The 26,317-nt window shown below is 51.7% G+C and overlaps 1 protein-coding gene and 1 long non-coding RNA gene across 3 annotated transcripts; one reads left to right on the plus strand and one right to left on the minus strand.

The window, feature by feature from the left end:
* The first annotated feature begins 7 nt into the window (after nt 1-7).
* Nucleotides 8-25,130, plus strand: PMM2 (phosphomannomutase 2). 2 transcript variants are annotated; one of them, XM_020892283.2, is made up of 9 exons: nt 8-239; nt 955-1,152; nt 5,833-5,944; nt 8,313-8,389; nt 9,044-9,135; nt 11,985-12,084; nt 12,194-12,269; nt 14,185-14,300; nt 23,655-25,130. In XM_020892283.2, exons 3-9 carry the CDS (start codon nt 5,848-5,850, stop codon nt 23,754-23,756), a joined length of 660 nt encoding a protein of 219 aa, XP_020747942.1. In that variant the 5' UTR covers nt 8-239; nt 955-1,152; nt 5,833-5,847; the 3' UTR covers nt 23,757-25,130. The 2 variants fall into 2 exon arrangements, with proteins under 2 accessions (XP_020747942.1, XP_020747934.1); XM_020892275.2 differs by lacking the exon at nt 955-1,152 and having other exon boundaries at nt 9-239.
* LOC139032762 (uncharacterized) lies at nt 25,094-26,143 on the minus strand. The gene is made up of 2 exons (XR_011485365.1): nt 25,910-26,143; nt 25,094-25,653 (listed from the first exon to the last, which is right to left on the minus strand). It is a non-coding gene; the product is annotated as an uncharacterized lncRNA (long non-coding RNA).
* Between the last annotated feature and the right edge of the window lie 174 nt (nt 26,144-26,317).

Consider the following 26,317-nt stretch of genomic DNA (forward strand, 5'->3'; position numbering starts at 1 on the left):
GCATTCTGGGATCTGTAGTCCAGAGCACATCCCAGTGCCGCTAGTCGCCGGCATTGTGGGAGTGGATTCTCCTCCTCCCGACGTGCCCTACGGCACGGGGGCCGGACCCGGAAGTTCCGGGCAGGGTTCCAAGTGCCAGCGAGTCCTGTTTGGTGCGCGTGGAAACTAGGGTCATGGCTGCTCCCGGCCCAGCGCTCTGCCTCTTCGACGTGGACGGGACCCTGACGGCCCCGCGGCAGGTAAGAGGCGCCCGGTGGTAGCCGGTGCAGAGCCCCCTACTGCTCCCAGACGGGGCTAACGACCGCCCAGGTAGGCAATCTGAGGCGGCTAGGGACCGCCCACCTCCCTTGGAGCGACTGAACTCTGCTGTGTTCCCTGGAGGGCTGAGACGGAAGCCCTAACCAGACCTTCAAAACCCCAGGGTGCTCGGAGAGATGGGACAGGCCGAAAAACTCTAAGAGAGCAAGGAACTTGTGTTGGCTTGGAAAACGCAATTCTGGACTCTCACCGTCAGCCCTGCGTGTGAAACCCAGCTCAGCCCCTTTACCAGCTTGCGTGCTCTTCTCAGACGTATCACTGTGGTCTGTGCCTGTAGCTTGATGTGAAAGACAGATTTCCAGGTCAGACAGGCCGAGTAGAGTCTCAGCTTTACCTCCTGACAACTATGGGACCTTGAGCAAGTCACTTAACCTTAACCTCAATATCAATGGCTTTAAGTGGGGAAGTGACCTGTTCCTTGAGGTGTTTGTGGGGGTGGGTCGAATGAAATCATATAAGTTCATGAAAGCATCTTGCAAACGGTAGGCTGGGTTCAATAATACTCAATTAGTAATAGCCACCACCACCACTGCCTCCTCCAGCCCTGCGGTGGAGTGAGGTGATGGATAAGACCTAGATTGCTACAGGCTGTCTGTTGGGAGTGTCCTTGGACTCCTGGAAACTTCTCTTTTCCAGATTTTGTTGCCATGGGCACAGATTTTGTGATGACACTCACTCTGACCTCCCCCTGGCACGAATCAGTCACTGAACAGCAGCCATTCAAACTTGGGACTGGTTCCAAGTGGCCTCGCTGTCTTCGAGTTCTGTCTCTACCCTGCTTGGTTCCGGCCGGATGGTAGCAGTGGTGGGTGCGCTCTGGAATTCACACGGAATGTATGTGACCTTAGTCGCATCATTTTACCTTTCTGAGCCACAAGTGCTGTGTGTCTAGTGATGATACTCAATTGCAAGTTCTCCAAAGGCCCTTTTTGACTCTGAGATTCCACAATCCACACACACTTGTAAATTGTTAAAAACCCATAGTGGTTCAGAGCCAAGGTCAGTAATGCATTGTTTGCAAAGGGCCAGGTAGCAAATACTTAGGTGTTTGCCCACCATATGGTCAGTAGTAACTACTCGACATTAATGCAGAAGCAGCCGTCAATCACACATAGACACTATAGGTGTGTTCCAGTAAACCTGCTGCTCTGTTTGGCTCTTTGCTTGTAGTGATCTTGGGTTTACATTCCAAGGCTTTTTACACAATATCATTAGAGCCTCTTAACGCTTCTCCCTCTTTCATCCCAAGTAGGGTAGTTATTCCCATTTTAAATTAGGAAACAGACACAGTGAAACCATGAACTTGGTTTCCGTACAAGATCTGATGCAAGTCTCTGGGCCTCAGAGTATTGTTATTTGCTAATTTGCCATTTTCTGACAAGGCTTCAAGATAGAGGCTGTTCTGGTTACGAGGTGTGCCATTCAGGAATGTGCTTCTGATTCCCAATAGGAATCGGGACATATAAGCACAAAGTATGAAATAGCAGCAAAACCAGGCAACTTGCAGTGTATTCCCTTGAAACATTTGAAACGTTTCTTTGGTGAACATGATTTTTACACTTAAAAAAAATATCTAAGTTTTATGCACTGGGTGCTCCAGGTAAAAAATAAAGCTAATTTAGCAACAGATCTGCATTATACAACCTTTCCCTTCCTCAATAAACAACATTCTCAAACACTGATAAGCACAAGGCAATCCGAAAGCAATCAAATGGATTATCTTTTCTTGCAGCTGCTGAAACAGGATGTGACCTAATCAGGTAAAATCTAACCAGTGGCGTCCAGAGCTTTGCGCATTTCAATGTGCTAGTAGAACGTTGCTGTTCTGAGTGCTTTCTTAAGAAATGCCATTGCATCTAAAAGCAGTTGAGACTTAGAAGCCTGCAAAGAGAAGCAGGGCATAAACCTGGGTGGACTGTTTTCCAGCTTTCTCTCATGAAAAGCTTCAAACGTACAGACTCGATGGGGAAAAAAAACAGTACCCAGAAGAACCATATTCACATCACTTAGATTCAACAGTGATTGGTATTTTTTTTAATTGGTTTATTTTTGGCCACATTGGATCTTTGTTGCTGCCCTCAGGCTTTCTGTAGTTGCCGCGAGCAGGGGCTACTTTTTCTTGGGGCGCTGTGACTTTGGGGTGGCTCTTTGCGGAGCACAGGCTCTAGGCACATGGGCTGCAACAGTTGCTGTGCGTGGGCTCAATGGTTGGGGTGCACGGGCTCTGTTGCCCCACAGCATGCGGACTCTTCCCAGATCAGGGATCGAACCCGTGTCTCCTGCAGGTGGACTCTTATCCACTCTACCACCAGGGAAACCCTCACTCTCTTTTTTTAATCTTTGCTGTATCACTTCCAAAGCTGTAGTCGTAATGGTACTTCACCCCTGAATATTTACACCTGCAGCTCTTGAGGACAGGGACCACTGTTGTAAGCACAACTTCGTGATCACACCTAAGGAAACGATCAGCAGTGCCCTAAAGTGATTTTATACAGGGGTCAGCAAACTTTGCTCTGTAAAAAGCTGCTTGTGACCACAATCGAGCATCTGAACTCCTGCAGCCCCGCCGCAGGAGGTAGGAAACGGCTGAGGTTCACACAGCTGCTCACCCCTGTAGTCATGACTGCAGACACCACAGAGATGAATGGATATGACTGTGTTGCGGTCACTGTACAGAAACAAGCGGAGGGTTGGTTCTGGCCCACAGGCCTGGTTTTCTGACTCTTCCTCTGCTCCTTAATTTTCCTTAATTATCCCTGAGAAGTCTTCTATAATTTTTTTTTTCACATTAATTCCAAGTTTTGGGCTCCTTGTGTTTTGTCTGGGATGAGTTATAAAGAATTCCTTGAATTTATCACAAGAGTTATTTAGAAACATGACCCAATCAAAAATTGGGCAGAAGACCTCAACAGATATTTCTCCAGAGAAGACAGACAGATGGCCAATAAACACATGAAAAGATGCTCAACATCACTCATTATTAGAGAAATCCAAATCCAAACTACAATGAGGTATTGCCTCACACCAGTCAGAATGGCCATCATCAAAAAGTCTACAAACAATAAATGCTGGAGAGGGTGTGGAGAAAAGGGAACCCCCCTATTCTGTTAGGGCTTCCCTGGTAGCTCAGCTGGTAAAGACTCCGCCTGCAATGCAGGAGACCTGGGTTCGATCCCTGGCTTCAGAAGATACCCTGGAGAAGGGAGCATCTACCCACTCTAGTATTCTGGCCTGGAGAATTCCATGGACTGTATATGTATAGTCCATGTGGTTGCAAAGACTCAGACACGACTGAGTGACTTTCACTTCACTTTCACTTCCTACACTGTTAGTGGGAGTATAAACTAATACAGCCATTATGGAGACCAGTATGGAGATAAACTAGAAATAAATCTACCATATGATCCAGCAACCCTACTCCTGGGCATATACCCTGAGAAAACCATAATAGAAAAACACATATGTGTCCCAGTGTTCATAGCAGCACTGTTTACAACAGCCAGAACACGGAAGCGACCAAGATGTCCATTGACAGATGAATGGATAAAGAAGCTGAGATACATATATACAAAGGACTATTACTCAGTCATAAAAAAAAGAACGAATTTGAGTCAGTTCTAGTGAGGTGGATGAACCTAGAACCTGTTACACAGAGTGAAGTGAGGCAGAAAGAGAAAAACAAATATATTAATGTGTTTATATGGAATCTAAAAAAGTGGTATTGATGAACCTGTTTGCAGGGAAGGAATGAAGACGCAGATATTACAGAGAAGGGACTTGTGGACACTGGGGGTGGGAGAGTGTGGGATGAATGGAGAAAGCAACAACACACAAACAAGATGGATAGCTGGTGAGAAGTTGGCACTCTGATAACCTGGAGGAGAGGGAGGCGGTGGATGTGTAATTATGGCTGACTTGCATTGTATGGTAGAAATCAATACAACATTGTAAAAAAAATTTTTTAATATATTTAAGTAAATGGAAAAAAAGGCTTCTCCGTGCCCCACACACACAAAAAGAAACATGGCAACAGTTTTGCTGTGTGGTTACTTTCCTTCATGTCTCTCTCCTGTGGTGGGGGCTAGTAGAGATGCTTGATTGTGGTCAGAAGCAGCTGGGTCTTATTTCCTGTCGAGAAATATTTGCTGCCACCTGTAAGGGAGAAGGTACCTCTCTGACCCATGCATGTTGAGCATGTCTTCTGGCTGACCTGCCAGACCATTCAGCTCATCAGTGCTCACAAGGGTCCAGATAAAAATAAATGGTACCCTTTGGCTTCTGTGTGAAGGTGGAAGTGTTATGCTTGTTGTGAGTGTTGCATTTTTAATGTTCTGCAATCACAGGAATCTTCCCCACTTCCTCCCATTCTGACCTCATGTCTGAGATCAACGCTTGGGGGAGCCTCTGGGGCCCATTTTCGGTCACTGACTCAGAGGCCACTAGACTGTCCACTAGGTCAAGATTCCACCGGAAGATGTGGAAAAGATTGCAGTCTCTTGGAAGCCCTTCTGCACAATTGTATTAATCATATGCATGCACTACTCTTAAAATAATGCTTTCTAAAGAAAAAGAGAAGATTGAACTCTAGATGTTTTTGTGCTGAAGTTAAGTGGATTTTTTTGCTTTTAGTTTTCTGGTAGCTTTATTTGTGAAGATAAGTGTACAATCACAGCTTTATTTATGGAGATAAGTGTCCATGTAAGTGTACCATTAAGATTGCCAGCAGCAATGAAACAAGGGTTTAACAGATACTTTGTGGTTTGCCTTAACACAGGGATATCGCTTTATCTCAGTTTAAAATTTATTTTGAATTAGCACATGAGTTGGAATTAGCAACAACTTGAATCCATAAATGCAATACAGTGTAGCATTTGAAAGGAATGGATCTATGTGCATTCTGGAAAAATCAGCACAACTTAATACTGAGAAAGCAAGTCATTGTGCAAGACATAGAATGAGCCCAAAAAGAATGTTTCAAAAAGTAGAGCCTTTTTATATATGTGCCTACAGACAAGTGTATAAATGCACAGGAAAAAAAAAAAGCTGGAGCAAAACATAACAGCTGTTACTGTATTATTTGTGTGTTTTAAGGCAGGTAAAATTTTTAATTTAGCAAGTTTTTTTTTCTGATAAACTTGATGTCCCAAAGTGAAAGTAAAGTCACTCAGTTGTGTCTGACTCGTTGTGACCCCATGGACTGTAGCCCACCAGGCTCCTCCATCCATGGGATTCTCCAGGCAAGAATACTGGAGTGGGTTGCCATTTCCTTCTGCAGGGGATCTTCCCAACCCAACGATCAAACTCGGGTCTCCTGCATTGCAGGCAGACTCTTTACCATCTGAGCCACCAGGGACCCCCCCAATGTCCCAAAAGCACAACCAACCAGTTGGTCTTACCTGTAGATGCAGAAGCAGATAGACAAGTAGGAGAGTAAAGATTGTGTTACTCTTGAGGGTCTTAATCTCCCGATTCCTGCATGTCTCCTGACTGTTTGTTTTCCTTTTTGAAATGCAGAAAATTACCAAAGACATGGATTGCTTTCTGCAAAAACTGAGGCAGAAGATCAAAATTGGCGTTGTCGGTGGGTCAGACTTTGAGAAAGTACAGGAGCAACTGGGAGATGACGGTAGGCTCTGCCTTGCTCGTTAGGTTTGGTCCAAGAGTAACTTCTTACGAGGTTATCGGGACCCATCGCCACTTAGTGTTGTGGTTACAGCCCTGAAGCCTCCTGCCTGTGGGGCAGCCTTCCTGCTTCCTTGTTGGGGGAACATTTTCTCTGCCCTTAGTTTTTCTGTTTTTTTTAATTCTATACATACATTTCTGGAGCTGCTGGTGAAGCAGTTGGTACTCAGACATGTGGACAGAGGGACCTAGAAACGTAGGTGTCTGTGTCTCGGCCTGGAATCCTTCTTGCTGATATCCATTAACTGCCTTCCTGGCTTCAGTTTGGGCACCATCCCGACATCTTGCTCACCTGGGTGTTGAGGGGTCCTGTGGGTCTTCACGCCCACCTCCGTTGTCCTATCGCAGTATTTCCCGGAGTCACCCAGGCTCCTCCCCCACCTTGGGAACCAGAATCCAGAGCCCCGGACCTCAGGAAGCTGGAGACTGACTCAGTAGGTCCGTGGGGCCTGGAATCATACTTCAGCAACTGCCTTCAGGAGATTGTAGGGCTGCTTATGTTTTCTGTAGCGCTGAATATTGGAGACTGTCTCCTTATGTCTGTTTTGAAGACTGGGACTACGGATTATTCATCTTCAGGGCCCCAGGGCCGCTGGGATACCTGTGAGAAACAGTGGGTGGAGACCTAGAGAGCCTGAGCTTTCTCTTTGGCACCATTGACATCTGGGGCCAGGAACTCTCTGTTGTCTGGTGCGCTGGATGCTGCTGAGCGGTATCCGCGGCCTCTGCTCACTTGTTGCCAGCGGCACCCCCTCGCCCAGGATGACAGCCACACACACCTCCAGACACCGGAGATGTCCCCTGGGGCAGCGTCACACCCGGTTGAGAACCACTCCTCGAGATGTAATACCTTCCAGTGCAAATCTGTGTGGGGTGTATGTACCAGACTGGTTACTGAAAGTAATCTATGCGGTCCCTTTAAAGCCCTCTGTTCTGGGCTTCCTTGAGGTCCCAGTGGTTCAGACTCCATGCTTCCGCTGCAGGTGTTGTGGGTTCGAGTCCCTAGTTGGGGAACTAAGATCCCGCATGTCTTGGGGTGCAGCCCAAAACAGAAGCTCTCTGTTCCTCTTACACTAACTGTCCTTGTAGGTGCTCAGTTTAGAAATGCCATAAACAACATGTTGTTTGTTGTTTAATTTAGTCGCTCAGTCGTGTCCGACTCTTGTGACCCCGTGGACTGTAGCCCGCCAGGCTGCTCTGTCCATGAGGGATTTCCCAGGTAAGAATACCAGAGTGGGTTGCCATTTCCTTCTGTAGGGGATCTTCCTGATCCAGGGATCAACCCTGAGTCTCCTGCACTGGCAGGCGGATTATCTACCGCGGAGCCCACCTGGGAAGCCCGTATAAACAACATAATGGGGCACATTAAGACCCTGTTACCTGGTCCTGATTGCCCTTTATGCCCCGATCAGGTATTTAACCACAGGCTCAGAGAGGTTTTGTCAGTGTAGGACAGCGTGTTACCTTTCAGAGTGTGAGTAGAAACACCAGATTCAAAACAGTCACGCGCCAAAAGAAACTGAAAGACCCACCTGTATGAGAATCACCTGGGGACCTCGTTCAAATGCAGAGCTGGGCCCCCACCCAACACACCGTGCCTGGGAATCTGCACTGTAACAAGCGCCTGAAGTCTGCGACCATCCAGATTGATACGGGCTTCCCCTGTGGCTCAGCGGTAAAGAATCTGCCTCCGATGCAGGAAATGTGGGTTCAGTTCCTGGATGGGGAAGATCCGAGGGGATGGCAACCCACTCTAGTATTCTTGCCTGGAGAATCCTTGTGGACAGAGGAGCCTGGTGGGCTACAGTCCATGGGGTCACACAGAGTCGACTGAAATGACTTAGGATGAATGCAGGCAAGATTGATGTGGGTGGTCTTAAGAATCACCTGAAGAGCTTTTTTTTAAAAAAAAATCTGATTCTTAACCTGGCCTTACAGGTTCTGATTCAGAAACGCCGGGATCATAGCCTCAAATTCAGCAGATTTTCCTCACTGTCCGGATGACGCAGGTTCCAGCGGGGTTTGGGAGCCATCGTTGCCTTCAACTTGCCTTTACAAATAAACAGGCGGAAGGCAGAGACACGCAGTGACCCACTACCAACTCTTCAGTCTGCAGCCTAATCGTCATCTGTTAAATTGATAACAAAGGACCTTTAAAAAAAAATTTTTAAGGAGCTTTATTCCACCCTCCCAATCTGTTAAGATAGGTCAGTACTGGAGTTTAGCAGTTTTGTTGGCCATGTGTTAATGAAGAAATAGAAACACAGGGTTCAATTCGTTCCGTTCTAAAGTTTCTTTTGTTTTATTGGCAGTTATTAAAAAATATGATTACGTGTTTCCAGAAAATGGCTTGGTAGCATACAGAGATGGGAAACTCTTGTGTAAACAGGTAGGTTCGCAAGTATCCAGACTACGAAAGACTCCTGGTCAGATGTTTTCTGGAAAGGCACTTGAATGCCTCCGGGGGCTGAGAGGTAATGAATCTTCACCCTCGTTTTTTACGTGTTGAACCATGTGATGATTACACATTCCAAATTGCTAACTTAATTTTTATAATTGCTTTTTAAGGATAATTAATCTAATATTTCTGTTATGGTAGCAGAGACCTGTGCAGGCTGCTTGCTACAGACATTTTTTACGCAGTCCTGTGTAGCTCTTATTACCATTAGGATCCTTCTGTTCAGACAGAAGAGGAAACCGAAGTGAAATAAATATGTTTTCTATCTGTGTCTGCAGATATTTTAATGGAATAAAAGTAGCAATGATAAACTCTGTGGGGGCTTCCAGAAAGCACTTTGAGAGATAACGAACATAAAAATCTTGAGTAATGAAGCAGGAAATGGTTTTGACTGTAGCCCTTTATGGTTTGCCCAATGTTTTCAGCAAATAAGAAAGGGAGAGGAGAAAGGCAGTGTGGATGTCACCCACCCCCGCCAGGTGACCGACCTTCAGCCCACAGTGGCTGAAGACCTGGCTTGGCTGGAAAGCCGTTTTGAAAACATCACCTGCTGTGTCAAGTAACATCAGCATTTTCTTTATCTAGAATATTCAAGGTCACCTGGGTGAAGCCCTAATCCAGGATTTAATCAACTACTGTCTGAGCTACATCGCGAAAATCAAGCTCCCGAAGAAGAGGTGGGTTTGCTTCTAGCAACGAGGCGCCACTGGAATATGGCATCACATCCTCTGGCAGGTTAGGGCTTGTTAACTCCGCAGCGCAGTGCTTACAAGGGGTCACCGGCAGCCTTCTGCGAGGCCAGCAGTGGACGAATGACTATATAAATGATGGTGTGTCCACATGACAGGAATTGAAAGCTCAAGGCACCTGCCTGTGACACAGCAGCGTGGGAAAAGCATCAGCCCCAGGCCAAATCCCCCCCAGAGCCACGTTCGCTTGGCCCCTGCTGTTCAGTACAATCTGAATTAAGTGCTATCGTTTTTTAATTTTTATCCATTCATTCATTTATTTTTGGCTGTGCTGGGTCTTTGCTGCAACGCATGGGTTTTTTTCTAGTTGTGGCGAGCGGAGCCTACTCCAGTTGCGGTGCAGTGGCGTCTTGTCAGAGCACTGTGCTCTAGAGTTCCCGGGCTTAGTTGCTCCAAAGTGTGTGGAATCTTCCCAGACCAGGGATCGAACTGTGTCCCCTGCCTTGGCAGGTGGATTCTTAACCACTGGACCACTGGGGAAGTCCCAGTGCTGTCATTTAAAAGTCTGATTTTAAATGTCTGGGCTTCTGGCTTCTGTTGCATCTGAAGACCCAGTAGTTCAGTGCCCGCCCTCAGCATGGCAGCAGCTGGGAGGGCACAGGGGCAGTGCTGACCCCCGCCCCCACCGCCATCTCCAGCCTTGCACAGGCCGTTTATGTCATTTTTCTGGCCTCTCTGGACATCGATTTATGAACCTACCTCTTGCTCTGAACACTTAGCATCTCAATTCCCATTTTTAAATGATAACAGTAACATGCACACATGCCCACAATTGAAAGAGTGGCAGGAAATGGACCTGATGCTAACAGTGGCTGTTTCTGGGTAATGAGGTTACAGGTGGTTTCTTTGAAATACTTTTCATTTTTTTCTGTTTTCTGCACTTAATCTGTGACACCTTAGTGATTAGGAGGTGAAACATTTCTTAAACGGCAATTAAATTTCAAGACATGCTGCACTTTTGAGACTGAATTCCTGAATCAGGTGGCCCTGCTCGGCTCCAGCTCCTCCTCTCAGAGGGCGGGGCTTTTGGTTTTCTCGTCTTTTCTCATCTGTCCCAGGAAGCAGGGTGGATGAGACAGGCGGGCCCTCAGGTCCATTTTTGTTGGAACTGGGAGGTGACCTATGAGCGTTCGTTACCCTGTGGTGTTGACTTTTGTATAAGTTAGAAATTCTCTGTTGTAGAAAGTATCCCAGGTCAATTCAGTCTTTACTTTGGGCTAAGCGTTAAGGGAAAATAAAAAGAGGGTAAAATCCATTCCCGTTCTCAGAGAAGATGTCGTCTAGTGAGAGAGACCAGCGTGCAGAGTTGCGACTCTGAATTAGTCCAAGGTTCCTGGTGGATTCAGGAGGCAGAGCCGAGACCCTCTTTGAACAGCATTTGCCCACGTTTCTCGTGGTCCTCACTCTGTGCCCCACTTAGAGCGGGCAGGTGCAGTGAAACATCAGATAGTCCAGATCTTCAAGGGGGAAGTGAATGCTTGATCAACCACCTGAGTCCTGGTGTTAGAAGCCATTCAACAATGCATCAGCCGCCCTCCCTGCCTCGAGAATGAGAGTAATAATGTGTCCTTGAGCTGGGGAAACAATTGAGCTCTTTTTCTGACAGTTTAGGACCCACAGGCCTAGGATCCCCCACGAATGATAACCATTGCCCCTGGACCCTCGTGTACATGTAGACTGTGCAGGGGACCGGCCGGGCTGTACAGAGTCCAAGACAGCTGGGCGGGGGTTTGGAGCAGTGTCTCCAGCGCACACACGCTTGCCTCTCTCTCTGCAAGTGGAGCACAGCAAGGGAGGGTCCCGTGAGGGAGATTTTGCTGTTTTCACTTTCCTTGATTGAGTATTCATTGCTACTCAGTTGGCAAAGTACTTTTACGAAAGATTTCAGGAGCCCCTTTGGGGGCTTAGAGCGAGTGCCCTTAGCCCCCTTCTGAGGCTCAGAGCGGTGCCCAAGCTCACCTGGTAAACTGTGGCCTGCCTTGGCCTGGAATCTGGTCCCAGCCCCACGCCTGGAGCTCGGCCTGCAGAAGCTTTACTGAACTCACCTGAGATCTCGGCAGCTTTTCCTGCGTCGCTTTGCTTGGTGAAAAGCAGCATTTCACTGGCTCACTGGCCGAGGCGTCTGTGTAGATGCTTTCAGATTCCTCGGGGAGCGTGAGAGCTCGTCATTGTTTCCATAGCTCTTTGCTCACTCTAACAGTCTGCCCGAGAGCAGCACTGTCCAGCTGAAATGTAATGTAGTTTTTGAGCTTTCTGCAGTGCTGGGTTTTTTGTTTTTTAGGAAAGAAAGGAACAAGTGAAATTAGTTTTAACATGCTTTATTTAACCGAATATATCCAAAATACAGTCATGTCAAGTAATAGTCAATGTAAAGCGTTATCGGGACCTCCCTGGCGGTCCAGTGGCTAAGACTCCACGCTCCCAATGCAGGGGGCCACGTTCGATCCCTGGTCAGGGCACTAGGTCCCTCATGCTGTAACTAAGACCCGGCTCAGCCAAATAAGTAAATGTTTTAAAAGATAAGTAAAGCATTTTTAGTGAGGATTACACTCTTTCACATGAAATCTCTAAATGCTCGTCTCCAGTCGGATCAGCCACAGCTCAGGGCTCATGGGCCACATGGGGCTGTTGATGGCCCATGGCCCAGCACAGCTCCTCCACATGTTGATCACACCCGCCTCTGCCTATGGAATTGCCCACCTCTTAGCCTGTCTGTCTTTCTGCCGTGTTGCTCAAATGTGTCTCCGGGACCCCTCTCCTCTTCCTCTCACGCCCAGGGGCACTTTCATAGAGTTCCGTAATGGGATGCTGAACGTGTCGCCGATCGGAAGAAGCTGCAGCCAGGAAGAACGCATTGAGTTCTACGAGCTCGATCAGGTGAGTCTTCCTGACATAGCCCGGGTGTGCGAACACGTGGTTTGCCTCTGTGGCCGAGAAAGCCGCTGTCCACTGCACTAGACTCTCGGTATCTTTTTGTCTTCCTCAGAAAGAAAAGATAAGACAAAAGTTCGTGGAGGACCTGCGAAAAGAGTTTGCGGGGAAAGGCCTCACGTTTTCCATAGGTACCATACGTCCGAGGGGTTCGTGCCGGGAGGGGGCTGTGGGGTGTGCTCTTGAACTTGGACTCAGTCTTGAACTTGGACTCAGTGCTCAGTTTGCTGATGAGCAGCAGGATTTTACGGGTGGCCCGTCCATAAGGGGGAAGGCACTCACCTGGGACTTCCCCGGCAGTCCAGTGGTTGAGACACTGCACTCCCAAAACAGGGGGGCATGGGTTCGATCCCTGATTGGGGAACTAATCCCATGTGTCGCACAGCACAGCCTAAAGTAAATTTTTGAAAAATAAAAACCACTATCCTGCAAAATCAGCCATAGCAGCAACTTGCCAGTTTAGGAGATGATTTCCAGGCTGCTGGTTCTGAATCCTCACCCATCAGGATTCTTCCTCCCAAAGCTTCTGCTCAAAAATGAGAGCATCTTGCTTGATGAGCTGTGTGTGATGAAGGGGCTTTCCAAGTAGCACTCATGGTAAAGAATCCACCTGCCAAGGCAGGAGACACAAGAGACTCAGGTTCAATCCCTGGGTCAGGAAGCTCTCCTGGAGAAGGGAATGGCTACCCACCCCAGCATTCTTGCCTGGAGAATCCCATGGACAGAGGAGCCTGGCGGGCTACAGTCCATGACTGAGCACACACGCACACGCACGTGTGTGCGTTTGATGAAGAGTGAGAACTTATCCGCACACCTTTGAGCCAGAGACAACACGTGGGTGACTCCGTAGAAGAGAGATGGGATGGGGCAGGGGTCAGAGGGAGCCTGTTAGGTCAAGTAAGTCGAATGTTTCTGAAATCCTATAATGTGTGACCAGCAGAGAACCTTAGAAGTCGCTTGGGCTGATTTTACAAACCAAGAAACGGGGCCCAGAAAGGAGAAGGCGCTTGTCTAGGTTCCTGCAGCTTCTGCCGACAGTGACCAGCCAGCGTGACCGTTTCTGTGTCTGATGCAGAGCCCTCCTGCAGCGCCGGGCGCCTCTGCCTTGCACTCAGGTGGAACACGCCCAGTTTTAAGCAGACGGGTTTCTACTGTCAGTGCTGTTGAGCCATTTTTTTTTTTTTTTTTTAGCCATTTCTTAAAGCCCTCTCTTTTCACCAGCCCTAATAAGCGAGCGTACACTTGCCAGAAAACCAGAGCTGCAGAGGGACTCTGTGTAAAAGATGACTGGGTGGGCTGTTACGTGTCCTGAGAAAGCCTCGAAAGGGTTTTGTGTTGCCCATGAAAGCTGTGTGGAAAATCGCCGTCCGTGGGATTTTCATCTTGCACAACAAGCTGGGTGCATCTTGCTGTTGGGAGGGTGCCCCGAGAGTGCGCTGTGGCTGGAGGTGAGCAGGGCTGCAGCAGGCTGTTGGCGGTTTGCACGCCGGCCTGCCTCAGCTCCTAAGCCTGCCCTGCAGAGGCAGACGCGGCTCTCACTCTGAGTCAGCCTGCTGCGTCTCTTTCAGACTTCAGATTTTTAGATTTTAAGTGAAATGATATCGGGGGCGGGGGATGCATAATGCCAAAATTAATTTCTAGGGACTTCCCTGGTAGTCCAGTGGTTAGGACTTGGTCTTTGAATACAGGGGTGGCAGGTTCTATCGCTGGTCAGGGACCTAAGATCCCGCATGCCTCTGGGCCAAAAAAACAAAATGTAAAACAGGAGCAACACTGTAACAAGTTCAGTAAAGACTTTAAAAATGAGCCATATCAAAAAATATATGTATATATCTATATCTTAACTAAAAACAACCATAGCAACAATTATTTTAAAAAAAATTCCTAGAAGCTACCCCTAAAGTATGGTAATTAGCAAGCCAGGGTAATAAAAATCAACCCTGGGGCTCCAGTTACAGACTAGCTTGAAGGGCACCTTTTTTTCAGTGACACATCATTAACCTCCTTTGCATCTCTGGCTCATGTGTCTCTCTCCTCACTCGGCAGGAGGCCAGATCAGCTTCGACGTCTTTCCCGACGGCTGGGACAAGAGGTACTGCCTGGGACACGTGGAGAAGGACGGCTATAAGACCATCTATTTCTTTGGCGACAAAACCATGCCAGTAAGTATGGAAGTGTGTTGGCAGTCGCGTTGTTCAGTTTGGGCTGGGGGAAAGGACAGACAGAGGGGCTTCTCCCCCCTACCACACACACTTCGCCCAGGAGCCTGGCTGACCCTGGGTGGCGGCTTCTGTCCTGTGGGGCGGGGGTGATGGAGCCCCCTCTTCTCTGCGCTCAAGACACCTGACGCCCCTGGAGGTAAGGATAGAGCCTTTCAGTGTGGTGTTGAGTGTCGCCCGCCTGAGCACTTTCCAGAACAAGACCCGGGGCTGTCATCGTATTCTCTTTGCTTTTCGAAGCCCTTGCCTTTTTCATTTTTCACCGTATTTTCCCCTAGAGGCATTCATCTTGATTAGGCGCGAGGAGCCCTGAATGGTGGCAGAACAGGAATCTCATAGGTCTGACATTCAGGACGGGTGAGAGGTTCAGGGTCAGATGCAGGCATCACTCACAGGGGGTAGGGGGCCATCCAGGGGGCACGGTGAGGAACCCCCAGTCCAGGACTGAACCTGAACTGGAGGCTGAGAGCAGAACCTGGTGTGGAGAGACCAGCGCCAGCCGAAGGCATTGCCCCGGAGCCTCGGGGCTCTCCTGAGGACAGGCAGGTCTCCTCGGGTCGGACCGAGAGGCGTTGCCGCCATTGAGGCTCCCAGGAGGTGCACCCCCGATGGCCACTGCCCAGCCCGGGGCCGCCGCCCTTCACCTTCTCTCACCTGGTGTCCCTCTGCTTCCCCGTGGGCCACCCAGGGTGGTAGCCGCCCTGCTGTCAGGCTCCTGGCTCGGGCTTTGTGGCTGACCTGCAGCAGCCAGTGCCACAGAAAGACTGTGTGGACGGAGTCTAATTCCTCCAGCACAAAACCCAGGATTTATGCGGTTTTACTAAAGTCTGTTTCACGAGGAGGGCTTCCAAGGTGGTGCTAGTGCTAAAGAACCCGCCTGCCAGTGCAAGAGACGTAAGAGATGGAGGTTCGATCCCTGGATTGGGAAGATCCCCTGGAGGAGGAAATGGCAGCGCACTGCAGTATTCTTGCCTGGAGAACCCTGCGGACAGAGGAGCCTGGCGGGGCACAGTCCGTGGTGTTGCAGAGTCGGACTTGGCACACACATCCGCATGGACCTGCCTTTTTCAGGAAGATCTCCACATGCTAGTCTTCCCGCAGGAAAGGGTCTTTCAGATAGTATAGTCTCAAGTCCTGCTTTCCAAATTATAACTGGGGGACTTGCCTGGCAGTCCAGCGGTTAGGACTCAGAGCTTCCACTGCTGCGGGCCTGGGTTCAATCCCTGGATGGGGAACTAAGGTCCCACAAACTGAGTGGTGTGGCCAGAAAAAAAAATTATAAACCTGGGTCTCAGCGAGGTTAACCTTCCCAAGGTCACACAGCTAATGATAGAGCTGGTGACCGAGAGCCAGCTGCCCACTTTTTCAGTGAGTATAGTTCCCAGTCCACAGACCGTCTCTCCAGTGGGCAAGCTTCTGTCTTGTTCCCCAGCGAACACCGGGCTTCTCAGGAGCTGTATCAGTGAGCCTCTCAATGATGGAGAGAAAAGGTTTATAACCACCTCCTTTTGTTGAAATGCTTTGAGGCAGAAGTGCTTTTAAATTCAGGCCTTGGGGGAAGAAAGTCACTGTCTGAGGCAAAGCAAGCAAATGATACTACACCCAGGATCTAAGGGAGGGCCAGAGACTTCCCCCGTCCCCCTAGCTTTGAGCCGGTCCTTATAGTCTGAGAAGCGGGCTCTTAGACGGGCCAGGACGGATAATTCTGTGACGATGACCGTCTTGCTGTACGTAAACAGCCCTCTGAGTCCTTGGTTGGGGCTTTGCAGAGTGGAATGCACTTCTTGAGGTAATCAGTGAACGACTTCTTTGGGGAATTTTTCATATAGGAGTTAGAGAGTTTTCTGTTTAATCACTGTATTATCACACATGAGTCTGTTTTGTTGTTTATTGTTGTTGTTTTAACTTTTATTGGAGTATGTGCTGTGCTTCGTCACTCAGTCGTGTCCGACTCTTTGCGACCCCATGGACCATAGCCCGCCAGGCTCCTCTGTCCACAGGGATTCTCCAGGCGAGAATGCCAGAGTGGGTTGCCATCCCGTCCTCCAGAGGATCTTCCCGACCCAAGACTTGAACCGGGGTCTCCTGCATAGCAGGTGCATTCTTTACCAGCTGAGCTACCTAGGAAGCCCTTACGGGAGTATAGTCACTTTTTAATGTTTTGTTACTGTCTGCAGTACCGCGGTGAATCAGCTATATGTATACACAGTCCCCTCTTTTTTGGATTTCCTTCCCACTTAGGTCACCACAGAGCGTTGAGTAGGCTCCCTGTACTACACTGAGTCCTGTCTGACTCTTTGTGACCCATGGGCTGTAGCCCGCCAGACCCCTCTGTCCGTGGGATTTCCCAGGCAAGAACACGAGTGCATTGCCATTTACTCCTCCAGGGGATTTTCTTAACCTGGGGATTGAGAAATCCCTGTGTCTCCTGCTTTGGCAGGAGGATTCTTTACCACTGATCTCTTTTACACATAGTAGTGTATCAGTTACCTTCTTTTTTAATCTTACCAACCTTTAAAAACTGGGTACTGTGAAATGGAGGTACCCCCCCCCCCCACTCAATTCGTAATTAATAGGCATTCACTGTAGAAAATTAGAAACAGCATGAGGAAGAAAGTAGAAGGCATTGGTGAGTCACAGCTGACATGCTGCCCAGCCTTTTTGCATGTCTGTACATGACCCCAAATGTGGCACCTGGCATGTTCTTTTGTTTCTTTTCTGCTTTTGTTCTCAACATATTTCATTCCTGCCCCCGCATTAGGGAATATTTTTTGAAGACAGACTTTTGATGGCCATATAACATTCTAGTGTTTAGGCACAGTCTATTGACCCATTTCACTAGGAGGCCCTTTTGGGTTGTGGCTCTTTGCTCTCGTAACGAACACTGTGGTGAACCCTTCTTGCGTCATCCTTAGCCCTCTTCTCTGATCTTCTTTGTCAGTGGTTTTCCTGGAAATGGGAGTTAGCAGCCCAGCCATCTGAATCTCTTAACATCCTGACACGCGGAGCAGTTCAGATACTAGCTTTAAGCATCTTTTCGTATTCAGTGATAGACATTTTGAAAACTGTTTTCTTTCTTTGTGCTGGGGAAATGTTTTTGCTGGCTTCCCGGGAGATGGCACCTGAGCTGAGTACAGGGTGAAAAACCATTTCCCTGCCAAGCTCAGCAGACTCAGTTTTCCTCTGATGGGATCTGACATTGTATGGGGTCCCCCGTGTCTTCCCCGACCCGCAGCCCACCCTGAGCACCTCCAGAGAGCAGAGGGGAGAAGTAAGAGGCTGGCCTTTGCTTTTCTAAACCCTTGTCAGTGCTGGAAACCCTCTCATCCTCGCCAGCAATCACAGCAACCAATGTCCTTCTAAACCCAGCTCCAAGTTCAGGTTAAAGGCCCTGGCTCCAGCCTTGGGGGGCCTCAGTTTGCTGTGGGAGGGAGACAGCCAGGGCTTGGGAGGATGACCCAGGCCGCTCTGCCTGGCCCTCTGGGGGGGCTGCCACATCACCCCCAGCCTTCCTGAATTACCAGGCAACAGTGCTGCTTGTTTAATGCTTTTTGTAAAAAACATCTTGACTTTAAGTCGCTGCAGCATGAAAACACATCTGAACCCTTTGTGAGCATTACCCACTGATGGACTTTGCCTCCATAGTTCCTCTCTGGTTAATTCAGCTCACAGTTCTCTCCTCCGTGTGTTGAAACGGCTACAGAGAGGGGCCGGCCCAGCTAGGACCCCGCCCTTCGCAGGAGGAGATGGAGTAAACACAGCTCCATGCCAGGTAGCCTAAAACAGCTCGAGCAGTGTAACAGGCTGTGTTACTGTCTAAAGACAGAGAAGTCCCCTCTCCTCACGTGTGTGTGTCTGTGCCCACGGGGAGTCTGAAAAGATACCCCAGAAACAAATTCCCAAGTTAACTGTGGAGGTAGGGGCGAGGATGGCAGAGGGACTTCCCACTGTGACCAGATCCTATTCTTTACATTTCTGAACTGCCTGAAGGTGCTATCTATTGAAAAATAAAACTTTAAACTGTCTAGTTGAAAAAGGGAAGAAGACGAAACTTTTCAAGTACTTCCTCAGCGCCAGACCCTGAGCTAGACACTTCCACGGGGTCTCCCCCGCCCCCACAGCAGCCGGGAAAGGCAGGGGCCCCACAGAGGGTCAGCCCCCGAGTGGGCTCTGGAAGCCCCTCCCTTGTCATTCTCTCCCCTCACTTCCAAAGCACTGAGATCACTCTGCCTTTAAAACCCGTGTGGTGGAGACAGGCAGTGGGCTTGAGAGCACTCAAATCTGCGCCCCCAGAAGCCCGGCGCAGTGACCACAAGCGAGTCTCTGTCTCTCCCTGGGCCGTCGACTGGGGCACGGGTCCCCTTCTAAAGGCTTGAGAACAAAGTGACGTCTTAACAGGGCAGGCAGTGGGGCAAGCCTGGCCTGCATCCAGAAGCCAGTGCCTTTAAGGAAGTTAGGATAAGGCTCCCTGGGGCTGAGGGCGCTGTGTGAGGCTGGGGTCCACGGGGCGGATGATGTGTCACCGTTGGGAGTGGTACCCAGCCACCCTCGAGATGCTCCTAGGTCTTCAGCCTCAGTCAGGACCTCCTCGCTGTGCCCAGCACCTCGAGGCATCTCCTGGACCCCCAGCGAAAGCACCGTGTCCTGGGGTCAGGCCCGCCTCACTCACGGCTCCTTTCTCTGGTGAAGTCTAAGGGCCAGTCTCAGGAGGCTGGTGGCAGGCTTTGTTAGCAGGGTGACCGGAGCCCCCGGAGGCTGGACCAGATTAGAGGGTCTCAGCCCAGCCGAGAAGACCCCTGTGCCCCCGCTGAGAGAAGCAGAAGCTAGAGTGGGGTTTGGAGGAGCCATGGATTCCAGGTGTCCACCGGGGACCCACCTTCCTTCCAGACACGAGAATCCACGGCCTCCTGGGTCCAGAGGACCAGATGGTGGCTGACTGGACCAGGCCTGAGGCAGCAGTGGCCCCCGCCCGCCCCAGCGTCCCTGCTCAGGGAGAGCGGGCCCCCAGGGGGCACTGGTGTTCACAGCATCAGCTTCCTGAGCCAGGACCCCTCACAGCTCTGAACCCCATTTTATGGATCAGCGGTGGGATATGCCAGAGCGATCAGCAGATCAGAAGGGTCAGTCACCCAGGGACTTCAGCCCAACAGCCAGCTCGCTTTCCACCACCCCTGGCCTGGTCATCTCATGTGTGCATGTTCTGTTGCTCAGTCATGTCCGACTCTGTGACCCCATGGACTGTAGCCCACCAGGCTCCTCTGTCCATGGGATTCTCCAGGCAGGAATACTGGACTAGGTTGCCATTTCCTCCTCCAGAGGGCCTTCCTGATGCAGGGATCGAACCCACGTCTCTTGCATCTTCTGTGTTGGCAGGTGGGTTCTTTACCACTGAGCCACCTGGTCATCACTAGATCTGAAACCACTGGTTCTCGGCCCTGGAGGCACATTGGAGTCTCCTGGTTCCTTTCAAAACCTCATGTCCCTGGTGCCAGGCTCTTATTACTTTTTACCCTGTTTACTTTTTTTGGGAAAAAAAAAAAAATCAGTACTATTCTCTGAGGGCATTCATTTTCAAACATTAAAGTTGTTTGAGATTGTGGTCACATTAGTCACTCAGTCATGTCCAACTCTTTGTGACCCATGGACTGCAGCACACCAGGCTTCCCTGTCCATCACCAACTCTTGGAGCTTACTCAAATTCATGTCCATCGAGTCAGTGATGCCATCCAGCCAGCTCATCCTCTGTCGTCCCCTTCTCCTCCTGCCTTCAATCTTTGCCAGCATCAGGGTCTTTTCCAATAAGTCAGTTCTTCGCATCAGGTGGCCATAGTGTTGGAGTTTCAGCTTCAGCCTCAGTCCTTCCAATGAATATTCAGGACTGATCTCCTTGCTGTCCAAGGGACTCTCAAGAGTCTTCTCCAACACCACAGTTCAAAAGCATCAATTCTTCAGCACTCAGCTTTCTTTATAGTCCAACTCTCACATCCATACATGACTACTGGAAAAACTATAGACTAGATGGACCTTTGTCGGGAAAGTGAGATTGCTCTCACCCGCAGCTAGTCCTCGCACCAGGACAACAGCACACGTGGCAGTTAGGTGGGGAGCCCCCAGACCCACGGCCTGCTGCCGAGCCCCGGGCGCCTGGCCCTCAGGTGGCTGGAGATACCCTGAGGTGGGAGCTCTCAGGTACCCAGGCCTCTGGCCCCCCATCTTTTGTTCTTTCCCAGTTTTACTGACGAATTTTTAAAGCTCCTGCAGTGGTTGTCACCCGCCGCCAGGGGGCGAGCCCCTGCTCTGGCCCGAGCCCTGGTCTCGGAGGCCTTTGTACCCCTAACAAGTAGGGACTTGCCAAGCGCCTGTTGCACTCCCCGGGGTAAGCATCCACGTGCAGCCGCAGAGCCCGGCTATGCGGTGACGGGTGTCCACGCAGCCCAGACCCCCTGGGAGTCACGTCGAGTCTGTCGCTCGCGGGAACCCAGGTCGGGGACCCTGAGCCCTGCTCCCCTTCTCCAGCATCAGGATAATCAGGTTTCACTGGAACCCTCTCCCCTGCAGCCCAGACCTTGGCCTCTCGGGGATTAAATATTAATGGGCGACCTGGACCTAGCCGGGGCCTCTCCTTAGGGCCAGCCAGGTTCACCCCAACGGAAACACGACTGCTTATTCATCCTTCCGCCCCCTCCCTCCCTCCCTCCCTCCCTCTTCTCCCGGGAAACCAGAGCTTTGTTCTGGCGCTTGGGGGAAGCTGAGGCCGGTAACAGCAGTGCATATGTAAATCCAGTTTTGAAATTTCCACCATTTCCTGTCCTCCGAAGTGTTACTACCGAAGCCGTATTTTTCTCGAGGGTGGTGCCCTCAGTAACTCGGTGTTTGGGTTCTGCTTCTCCCGCCCTCCTTCCGAGTCTGGCTGGCAAGGTCTGTGCCGCCCTGGAGGAGCCCGCCTCGCTCTGAGGCCAGGTTGCTGGCGGGAGAAGCCTGCAGGCGGTTCCGCTTTCACGGAAGATCTGAATCTCTGGACCTTGGCTTCGTTGCAAGCCAGTGGCTTATACCGCAGTGGGGCTGACTCCGGTCCAGAGACAGCTCCCCTACCTGCCCGCTCCTCCTCCCCCGGCCATGGGGGGCGGGGAGGGTGGCCGTGCCAAGTGAGGCTCTGGGGGCACCCAGCTGTCCCCGAAAGGGACGCCCTCCCCAGGGGAGCGGGCGTGGCGGCCCTGAGCCTGGTTGCCCCAGAGGTCCTGCTGCCCAGGTAGTGTCTTCCGTCCGCCTTGCACCCTGGCTGGTGGCAGGCTCCTCCTGACTCCTGCTCCCCCGTTGGAGTCCTCACCCCCCGCCCCCAGCCGTTCTCCAGAAGGACCCTCGAGACGTGAACCTGACCATGTGAAGCCTGGCTCCCCGGAGGCTTGGCGTAGACCCCGTCCTCCCGGCCTGGCCCCTCCCAGTGGGTTCTCAGCGGCAGCCTTTCCCAGATGGGCGGTCACTGTCTTCTCCGTCGCCTCCCTTCCTTCGGTCCTCGGAGCAGAGGCCCCCCCTGCATCCCTCACAGCCGCCCGCGGAGCCGTCTGGGTCGGTCTCCGAGACCAGCCTGGAAGGCAGCCCGTCGGTGGACGTTACCACTGTCCCTACAGCTTCTGAGCCCGGGCCTGGCGGGTCGTGGGCGCTGCCCGCGGTTTGATGGTCTGCCCATGAAAACTCAGCCCTCCCTCGAGGGTGCGTGAGTGACACCGCGGTGAGCGTGTCTCCGGGAGGCTGGGTGTCTGCATAGGGCCGGCTGGGTCTCCCTCTGTCGTCGGCTGTTGCTGGGCGCCCTGCTGGTTTCCCCACGCCCGGGCGGGCCTAAGAGGAGTCTTGCGTTTGCTCGCAAGAGTTGGTTTCACACGTACTTGTTTTGTTGTTTTGTTTTTTAAATATTTATTCGTCTATTTATTTGGCTGCACCAGGTCTTAGTTGTGACACTCGGCATCCTTAGTTGAGGCCTGTGGGATCTAGTTCCCTGACCGGGGATCAAACCTCGGGCCCCCTGCTTTGGGAGCATGGGGTCTTAGCCACTGGACCACCAGGGAAGTCCCACACATGTATTTGTTTAGGAGACGTTGGCCGTGAAGTGGGAGCTGACTGAATGACCAGAGTCCTCTCACGGCACATAAATTGGTGAGGCCCACGTAAGGCCCGGCCAGCTTCTGGGAATGCACCTGCCCCAACGCGGCTCCACCCAGGCCCCGGTAGCCAACCCACGTGGGTCTGTGAGCCTCACCACCTCCGCCTTCTGCTTGGGGGTGGCTAGTTCTTACAAAGATGAGAGCAGCTGTAATTTCAGGTGTCAGTCGTTTAAAAGGTTGTCAGATTTTTTTTTTTAAAGATTTTTGAGTTAGGCTGCTTATCCACCATTACAAGGAAAGTGTAGGAATTTCCATGAGATGGAAAGCAGGGGCAGGGCCGGGGGTTGTGGAAGCAGCATTTCCCTGAGACAGGTGTGACTGCGGAGGGGGTTTCGGTGCTGGCTCTGGGGGGGTATCATAGTCATGGACCCCCCTCCGCCCAGCATGCCCGGGTCCTCCAGACACATGCCCTCAACTCCTGGGGGCATAGTGGGCGAGGGAAGCAAGAAAACCTAGGGCCCCATGCTCGCTGAGCCCAGGGGCTGCCCCAGGACTACTCATCCACCAGGGGCCTCCCCGCCTCAGGCAGGGTTCCGCCACGATCCCCCCTTCACAGACGGGGAGCCACCTGCAGCACCCCCGTCACCGGTGCTAGAACCAGGATCTGAGCCCAGGTCAGCAGGCTCGGGCTCCAGCCACGTGAGCCTGTTGAAGCTTAATAAACCACACTCAGCCCCTCTGTCAGGCCAGCCACATGCATGGCCAGCGTCAGCTCAGAAATGGACCGTGTCCATCGTCCCAGGAGGTTCAAGGGCAGCGCAGCTCTGGCCCGTCTGCCTTCCCCTGTGACCAGTTAGGAACATATGGGTGCGGTTACAGCAAATCAACGGCGGCGAGACTCCTATCACCCGCTCTGCCTGCTTTCTTGATAGAAAAATAAGCCTTTGGTCTTCAGGAACATCGTGATTGCTTGCACAGGCGTAATTACATGTTCCTAAGCTGAAGGCAGTTCAAGGGAAGGTGAAAAACCTCGGTCGCAACTGTACCAGGTTGTTCCTCTCCTGGAACGGTAGCTGCAGAGATGCTCCCAGTGAAACGCAGGGTCCTCATTTCTCTGGTGGTCCCAGGCCCTGGCGTGGCAGGGGCCTCGGCCCAGGACAAACCAGGTGGTGCCTGCATCCACCTCATGTCTTTACAGGGCGGGAATGACCACGAGATCTTCACAGACCCCAGGACGGTGGGCTACACAGTGACGGCGCCCGAGGACACGCGCAGGATATGCGAGGAGCTTTTCTGCTGACCGGCCTGCTCCCCGTGGGAGGCAGTCCCCCCCCCAGCCCACCCTGCAGTCCTCACTACGGTCCCCGCTAGGCAGGGAAATGGCCCTCCGTTTCCAGGACCAGAGGAAAAGGCCTCTCAACAACGGTTCCAAGGACCACCTCCAGCAGAGAGTCACATCCCCACCCTAGTCTCCAACCACCCCCACTCCATCCCGATACGTGCAGTCACGGTGCCCCCGGGGGTTTTGTTTTTAAACTTCCCCCATCATTCTAGAATGATCCAGAGAGAATGAAAGGAGTGAACCTGGACCCTCCCTCTTCATGGGCCTCATGGAAAATGTAACAGATGTTCATGCCGGGATCCCCTGCATCAGCACCGGAAGGGGGGCTCTTGTGATGAGAAAGGACATTTATGATGAACCGAGCCCAGCACAGACGGTTAAGACAATTCCAGAAACGAAGCCCATGAGTGTCTGCGCCGGCCCAGTGACCACTGACCACTGGGACTTCGCACGTCACTGGCGGAGGACTCGGGGTAGCTCCGTATCCACTACACGCTGAAGTGCCCGCTGGCTCCGGGGACACGGGTGGTGGAACCAACAGCCCTGCCAAGAACTGGCACACAGGCCGCCCCGAGATGCTGCTCTGAGCCCCGGCCCTGCGAGTGCCGGGGCCATCACACTTCACACGGAGGGCCTCCTCCTGAGGGATCAGGGAAGGGCCTAAGCTGCTAACAGATCTGGAGCCCGGTCTTTGGTCTTTGAATAATGAGCCCGCCCCACCTCCACAGCCCCCACACCCCTGCCAGCCCTCCCTCACCCAGACTTTGACCCCGGGGCTGGAGCAGCTGTCAGGCCTGTAACCCTCACTCCCCTGCTCCCTCCTGCCTCCTGCAAGTTCCTGTGTGGCTGGAAGGACGGCAGCTCAGGCCCTCATCCAGAGCTCGGATGCAAGCTTTCCAAGAAAACGGTTCATGCATCACTTTTCAGCTTTGGTCCCTCCAGACCAGGGTGGGGTCAGTCCAGGCGGGACCTCTGCTGGGGACTCGCAGACCTGAACCTGAATCTGGGGGTGGGGGAACTGGAGAGGGGTGTTCTGGCACCCCACTAGTTGGTCCCCACCAGGTGCCTTCATCACAGAGGAACCTGGTTCCCCCCGAGCCTCTCCCCAGCCTGGCTTGTCTTAGCTCGGAATCGGCGAGTGCAAGCAAGAAGCAGCACCAGGCTGGAGCTCGTCCCCCACCCGCCCGCCCGTGGTCAGTGCTAGGGTGACCGTCTCAGTGGTCCCAGGCCTCAGCAGTTCTGGGGCGTCTTTCCTGGCTGGATTTTACAAATGATACTGTAATGATCTTTCAAAATGAAAAGTAGAAATTAAAGTGATTTTATTGGTTCCCATTTCTCATTGAGATTACTGTTTTGTCCTCGGGTGGTTCAGTGAACCAGTGCCTACTCAGATTCTGGCGGAAGAGCTCAGCCCTTTGGGACCCGAGAGTCGCTCTTTTCGACGCAGCGGTTTCCACGATGTTGCGGGATGGTACCTGCAACTGGCGGAGACCTTCTCTCCACGCTTCTCTGTCCTCTGGGTTAGTATCCAGTGGTCCGTACAAGTCCCATAACTTCTTATGTCAAAACATAAAACAGTTGAGTCTTACCTTACTCAGACTGTCCCAACCCTTATGAGGTGGAGGGTGTGCTGTTTCTCCGCCCTCCTTGGAGCTCCCCTGGGCAGGTCCCCAAGGCCAGCCCCACCCCCACCCCGCAGTCCTGTTGCCCAAACGACTTCGGACTTCCCACCATCCTTCTCCGGCTTCTGTAGTCTTATCTCAGGTCAAGCCCGGCCCAAGCTCCCCCAGTCATGTCATCCATCTCTTCTTTCTCTAGACATTCTCCCAGGTGGCTCAGATGGTAAAGAATCTGCCTGCAATGCAGGAGACCTGGGTTCGATCCCTGGGCCTGGAAGATCCCCTGGACAAGGGAATGGCTACTCATTCTAGCATTCTTGCTGGGAGAATCCCATGGACAGAGAAGCCTGGCGGGCTACAGTCCAAAGGATAGCAAAGAGTCAGACACGACTGAGCATGGATGCTCAGATGGGATTATAGTCCTCACCGCACACATAACAACCAAACTGACTTTTCAGGGGAGCGCTTGGAAGAGTGGGAGCCATCACTCACTTCATCATCCCCAGAATGATGATGAGAAAACCCTGTGAGGCAGGACTGTGAACCCTGACAGGCGAGGGCAAGTCCCTCCCTGCCTTTGAGGTTCCAGGACGGTAGAGGCTGTCACAAGAAATGTAAATACAGTAGCTCAGTGTTGAGCAAGAGGGAAGCAGGGAGGTCATCCCAGGTCAGCCTGGGGCTGTTAAGAAAGCTTCCCGCCTCCCTCTTCCCCTTCCCCAGCACCCCCCGCCCCCTCCCCCAGCACTCTGGAAGCTGACCTGGGCTCAAAGGGCATAGGAAACCTCAGGGGGAGACCACGCCACCAGCTACTGGCCGCCAGGAAGGCCCTTAAGAACCTCGGTGAGGAGCTTGAACTTGACCCCTAGGGAGGGATCTGCATGACTCCTGCAGGTCTGTCCA

This window comes from Odocoileus virginianus, chromosome 33 (assembly GCF_023699985.2).
Source record: "Odocoileus virginianus isolate 20LAN1187 ecotype Illinois chromosome 33, Ovbor_1.2, whole genome shotgun sequence".
Classification (NCBI taxonomy): domain Eukaryota; kingdom Metazoa; phylum Chordata; class Mammalia; order Artiodactyla; family Cervidae; genus Odocoileus; species Odocoileus virginianus.

Excerpts from the sequence above, each read along its gene's own strand:
- PMM2 (XM_020892275.2), top strand. The coding sequence starts at position 174 with ATGGCTGCTCCCGGCCCAGCGCTCTGCCTCTTCGACGTGGACGGGACC. Across the intron at positions 9,136-11,984 it reads ATCAAGCTCCCGAAGAAGAG|GGGCACTTTCATAGAGTTCC; the intron begins GTGGGTTTGCTT and ends TCTCACGCCCAG. Across the intron at positions 12,270-14,184 it reads AGGCCTCACGTTTTCCATAG|GAGGCCAGATCAGCTTCGAC; the intron begins GTACCATACGTC and ends CTCACTCGGCAG.